Source organism: Girardinichthys multiradiatus, chromosome 23 (genome assembly GCF_021462225.1).
Source record: "Girardinichthys multiradiatus isolate DD_20200921_A chromosome 23, DD_fGirMul_XY1, whole genome shotgun sequence".
NCBI classification, from domain to species: Eukaryota; Metazoa; Chordata; class Actinopteri; order Cyprinodontiformes; family Goodeidae; genus Girardinichthys; species Girardinichthys multiradiatus.
The window spans coordinates 1389349-1395348 of NC_061815.1; the positions used below are offsets into that span (position 1 = coordinate 1389349).

The following is a 6000-nucleotide window of genomic DNA, read 5'->3' on the forward strand; positions in this document are numbered from 1 at the left end:
AGAGCCACACTCACCAAATCGCACTCACTAACGCTCACACATTCATACACCGATACGCAGATCGGTAGGCAACTTGAGGTTAAGTGCCTTGCCCAGGGGCACATCGACATATGGCAGGAGGAAGCTGGAATCGAACCCACAACCTTCTGATTGCAAGACGACTACTCTTCCTACTGAGCCACTGTGCCTGACTCTGTGAAGTGTCTTGAGACGACGTGTTGTGAATTAGCGCTATATACATAAACTGAATTGAATCAACCCAAACCATAAGAGCCCTTTGAAGGAGACTGGAAAAAGGAAAAGCGTGCCATAAAAGATGTACTGCACAACTCAAAAAATAAAATTAATACCTGAGGAGTTTCTCCTTATCAAACACTGTGTCAGCCGGCATGTTGACAGGAATAAGCAGGTCAGGATGGGAGTCCAAATGAACTATCCTGATGTCCTTGAGGGGGAGATGTCTTGATGCAATAGCTCGGTAGATGTGATACACCACCTGCAACAACATAGAGAACTTACACAGATCCCTTATTTTACTTTATATGATGACAAATTTATCAAAACTAATAAAGATGCCTATTTTACAGTAATCTGTCACAGTTTATTACTTGTACAGATAAGCACCCTATCTTTCAAAAACAATTGAAGTTTTCTTGTCCTGTAGCAGGATCTGTCACACCTAAGGCGATATTGCGCTCTGCACATTGGTGAAAGTGTACCAATGTCCACGGACAAAACATATGGAATGCTTGTGTCAGAAAACTACAGGGTTTTGTTTTTAATAGCACAAAATGATGATGTAAAGCGAAGACCAGAAACAATCAGATGGTTTTTATTTAAAATTGGCATTAGTATTATTATTTAATTAAACAAATTGTACTAGTTAGATAAAACGAACTACAAAGGTTTTACACACAAGTTTCTCATTTAATGGTTTTCTTTATGTTCATGACTACTTACATTGTACGTAGATACTCAATGAAGGCATTGAAACAGTGAGTTTCAATGCCTTTGGTAATAATCACATTTAACACTCGTCAAGGGCTGAAAAAACGAATCGGATTAACCATGATTAATTGATTATTGAAATTATCATCAACTAATTTAGTAATTTTTATAGTGTCTAAGGAAAAACACTAATATGACACCTTTGTAAACTTTCATAAATCAAATAAAGCTTTCACAAACCTCAAACTAGGTTTTAAACATTCTGCTATTAGTGTACAAAAATCTAGTCCAGGTCTGAAGTGTCTAGGTATTGTAGTTTTGACCAGTTCTAAGGTAGTCCAGATGCAAAGAAACACTGATATGGTATGGGAAGAAACTTGTGCCATCAGAAACTGAATTTGAATTTCTCAGACTGAATCTGTATTTGTGTAATTTGAAAACTGAATTTATTGGTTTGAAAACTGAATTTATTGGTTTGAAAACTGAATTTATTTGCATTGAAAATGTATTTCGTTGTTTTGAAAATTCAGTTTGACTACTTTCACTTTTAAAATTCAGTTTTTTGTGTCACACATCCGGGTCTTTGAGGATAGCCTTAGATTAATCAAACACAGATTCATTGATTTACGTTTCACATCAAGTTAAACTTCCTTTACGGCATGTTGAGCTGGAGCTCAGCAGCATACATGAGCTTAGCAGATGTCCATCACCAAGTCAAATGAGCATCTATAAGAAGTGTCATGTAAATAAATGATGGTCAAACAGCAACACTTATGCTACCTGTAGCTATTAGCTAAACATGCCAGATTAGCATGGTGCAGCCGGTGTTACGTCGGTCTGCGTTTCCGCTGCCTTTACCTCAGCATAATTTATGTTGCCTAGCAACAGTGATAGCGTGAAGCACAGAGCTGTGAAGCTGAACAAATGGAGCCCTAATGGCTTATTTTCTTGTTTTATAATCTTGTTCATTATTCAGCCATTTAAATTGTTAAAGTTTTGTGTTCATATATAAAAAATATATATAAAAATATATTTGTAAATCTATTTGTAAAAATGTAACAATTTAAACACTAACATATTAACTTCAGGAACAATGTTTAAATCAGTTTATTTGTAGAGTATAAAAATAAAAGAACCAAACATCAATATTACATATCATCTGAATGAATTATATCTGTGTTTAACTTCCATCCATTGGGGAAACCCAGCAGGAGCTTGAAAACAACGTGCCGGGAGTCAGCTGTTCTCTCGGGGTTCATCGCACCTCAACCCGTAGGTCAGCTGTGCGCTGGCGAGGTGAGCCAGCTGGGAGCCCGGTGTCAGGGCAGCAGAAGCGGGTTGTCTCCAAACACATCGGAGCACGTGTGGAATTAAGCGAAATCTTGATAAACCGAGCAGATATTTCAGGTTTATACAGCTACATTCTAGTCTAAAAACAAGTTCATTTTGTTTCACAGAAATCGCAGTTTTTCCAATTTTGTTCACAGCTTTCCCCTCTCCTCCAGGCTTTGCTACTTCCGTTAACACAATCTACTTTGACCCGCAATGAATCATGGGATAGGGTGGCCCACGAAGGATACACCGGACCCATCCTTAATATCTGGGGAAAAGAAGGACGCATTTGTCGGCCCTATTTGGAGGAGCCTGCGAAGCTGTAGACTTAATTGCCTCACAATTATGTAATCGGCCAACAAATGCGTCCTTCAAAGAATGCAGCCCCTCAATTTGGACGCAGCAATAGTGAATGACATCCATGAATCGGTCAATCTGTGTTTGATTAATCTGTGGCTTCAAGGACTCGGATGTGTGACACAAAAAACTAAATTTTAGAACTGAAATTGAATTTTAGAACTGAAAGTAAAAGTAGTGAAACGGAATTTTTAATTCAACAAAATACATTTTCAGAGCAAATGAATTCAGTTTCAAACCATTACATTCAGTTTCAATTAAGTGAAATTCATTTCAAACCAATGCATTTAATTTCAAATTACACAAATACAGATTCAGTTTGAGAAATTCAAATTCAGTTTCTGATGGCACAAGTTTCTTCCCAAAATATGACCCTTTATGGAACTATCAGAGATCAAATAAAACCTTTACAAATCACAAACTAGGTGTATAAGATTCTGCTATTACCAACAATCTAGTTCTGGTGTGAAGAGTCTATGTACTGTAGTTTTTAAGTTGGAGCGGATTAAAGGTCCTCAAAGTAATGAAAAATGAGGTGTATTCGACCTTTAACTGTTTCCCGAATCGGAAGCAAACTTCAGCTTCGTTCCATCTAGTTTTATTTAATTCGTGGAGCATCAACTGTAAAGTTTTTTCATGAATTTCAGCTTTTATGGTTTAAACACAGGCGATGAAATGGAGTCACATTTAGTCTCATACAACAGTGTAACACCTCAAAAAAGTATTTCGAGCAACACAAAAGTATTGCGTAGGGGCGCAAAAGAAAAAAATTCCCGCATGTCCCCTCGCGGGCTCCATACGCACCTGCTTGTGCGCTGTGGAGCATAAAATGTGGATTATCTAAGGGGCACTTTCATTCTCACTGAAAAAGAAAACTGCGTCGGATCAGATCAGGTGTGATCACCCCAAACAAGTCAGGTGTGATGATGCATAAGGTAAACATGCCATAGACAGTCAAACATATCCATAAATAGCAGCGCAAAATCGCAAGTTATTGTGGAACGATAGATTTGGCACAGTTGGACGACATCGCCAATAATAGAAGTCGGAAGGAGCATTTTTTTCAGAGATCGTACTGACCTGCAGGCACATATGACGAACGGCTAATCAGTCGGCTTAGATTGCCCAGGGCAATTGTTTGGGAGCTTTGCGCGGAGCTGGCCTCAGTGTTACAGAGGGAAACTAGAAAACCGTGCGTTGCTGGTACCAGTTAAAGTTTTCACTATGCTTCGATCCTTTTAACCAGAGCTTTTCAGATGGCGCTGACTGACAGCTCTGACATTTAACAGTCATCCCTGACCCACGCCATGGCAGCCACATGGGACAGCCTCATCCGCATGTTACTCAGATATATAAAGTACACCTGAACTGTGGCTGTCATTTCCACCGAGGAGCCGATTTTTGAATGTAATCAGAGCCATGGACTGCACTCATACTTCTAAAAGGGCGCCATCTTTAAGTGAATGTGAATTTTTAAATAGATAGTATTTTCATTTAATATATGTATAAGTCTGTTGTGTAGAGTCTGATCTCTTCTGCTATCATCTGCTGGGGAAGCAGCATCAGAGCCAGGGACTTAAAAAAGCTCAACAAGCTGATAAAGAAGGCTGGCTCTGTTCTGGGGACTCCTCTGGAACCTCTGGAGATCATTGTGGAAAGACCGATTCTTCATAAAATGAAGAACATTATGGAGAACCCTGAGCATCCTCTTCATCAGACTGTCCTACAACAACAGTGTCTTCAGTCAGAGGCTTCTTCAGATCTGCTGTTAAGACGGAGCGCTACAGGAGATCCTTCCTGCCCACAGCCATCAGCATCTACAACGGCTCTTTGAAGAAACCTTCATAATATGAGCTACAACTACATTTAATTTCCCTTTGGGATTAATAAAGTATTTTTGAATTGAATTGAAAAGAATTGAAAGTACAACCTATTTGTGATGCGCAAATGTGTCTCACAATGATTCCTTTATCCTATAAATATTCTATTGTAATAGTTAGGAACAAACCTCTGCCAGCCAATTTCACTTATTGACTGTGGCGAGAAACGGTAACGCTCAAAAATATATTATTCCAGAAAATGAAAAGATGTCGAATCACGGTCTGATCACCACCTCCTGAGGTACATTTCTGCAGAGTAGTTGCGCTCCAAAGTCTACAGGCTCCTTCAGAAAAGGACACGCCGTTTCTACGATGTTCCTTGTGCCAAAGCTCATTACATTACATAAAACCTGCTAACGAGCAGGGTTGGTTCACGGAGTAAGATGCAGGGTAACTGGACTCAGGGTAACTGGACTCAGGGTAACGGCTACCTGATTTATACCCGGGTATGCACATACTTACCCCTGAACTCGCTCTTGAGTTTTCACTAACCATGCTTTCTGAAACGGGGCCCTCGAGTCAGTACATGTACAACATAAGATATCAGCAAGCGCCACTACCGTAATTCCCCTAAAGACCCTTACATGGTGGTGGTCCTCCACTATCCACACGGGCAACTTCTTGTACGACCTTTTCCGCAGCAGGGAACTCATTTCTGCCGGAAGTTGTCTCCTTAACGTAGTTCTTAATCAGACTGGCTGAAGCTAACGAACAGTAAACTCCTCTGAATCTGAACGTACGGTTTAGTCATGTCCGTAAACGAAAAGTAAAACTAAACAGAAATTAACCTAGCAGTGGTTTTACGGCTAGAAACCGTTTTCTCTTGTTTCTTCTTCTTCTTCTTCTTCTTTTGGTGTTTAATGACGGTCGGCAAAAATCTGTGAGTGTGCATTACCGCCACCACAGGTATAGAGTGTGGTTAAACATGGATTCATATCTTTCTTATATAATCAAATTCTATTAAATAATTTTGTTCTTTTTAGGAATCTTGAAATAATTTGTATATGTTTGCTCACTATGTTTTTTTATAATGAATCTATAATGCAAAAAGTTTATTTAATCCTTTCAAATTCTTTCTTCATAACTCTTCTTTCCAGCTCATATTTCTGACACTATAAAAATGTGTTCAGTTGTTTCATCCATCCCACAGTGGTCACATTGTCCTGCATTATGTTTTTGTATTTTAAAAAGTGTATAATTAAGTCCTGTATGTCCAAATCTTAATCTTGTTATTATTCTGTCCTCCATTCTACTCATTCTTCCAGTTCTTATTTCACCTATGGCCTTTTTGATCCTATAAAACAATCTTCCTTTTTTCTCCATCCCACATTTTCTGCCATTCTTCCTTCAAGTTCTGTTTGATGATGCTCCTTGCCTCTGATATACTTAAATGTACTGTAAAATGTATATGATTTTGTGTTGCCTTCTTAGCCATCTTATCTGCCACCTCATATCCTTTAACTCCAATATGTGCTGGAACCCA

At 38.9% G+C, this 6000-nt stretch overlaps 1 protein-coding gene across 2 annotated transcripts in view; it reads right to left on the bottom strand.

The window, feature by feature from the left end:
- The window catches only part of c23h5orf22 (chromosome 23 C5orf22 homolog), a 30581-nt gene extending 25218 nt beyond the window's left edge, over positions 1 to 5363 (bottom strand). Inside the window, exons 1-2 of one of the 2 annotated variants that reach the window (XM_047354548.1) lie at positions 5102 to 5363; positions 351 to 496 (exon numbers count right to left, since the gene is read on the bottom strand). In XM_047354548.1, coding sequence (XP_047210504.1) covers positions 351 to 496; positions 5102 to 5170 — 215 coding nt within the window. In that variant the 5' untranslated portion in view covers positions 5171 to 5363. Of the gene's footprint in view, positions 1 to 350; positions 497 to 4979 lie in introns of both variants that reach the window. The other variant, XM_047354549.1, reaches the window with a different exon arrangement.
- Between the last annotated feature and the right edge of the window lie 637 nt (positions 5364 to 6000).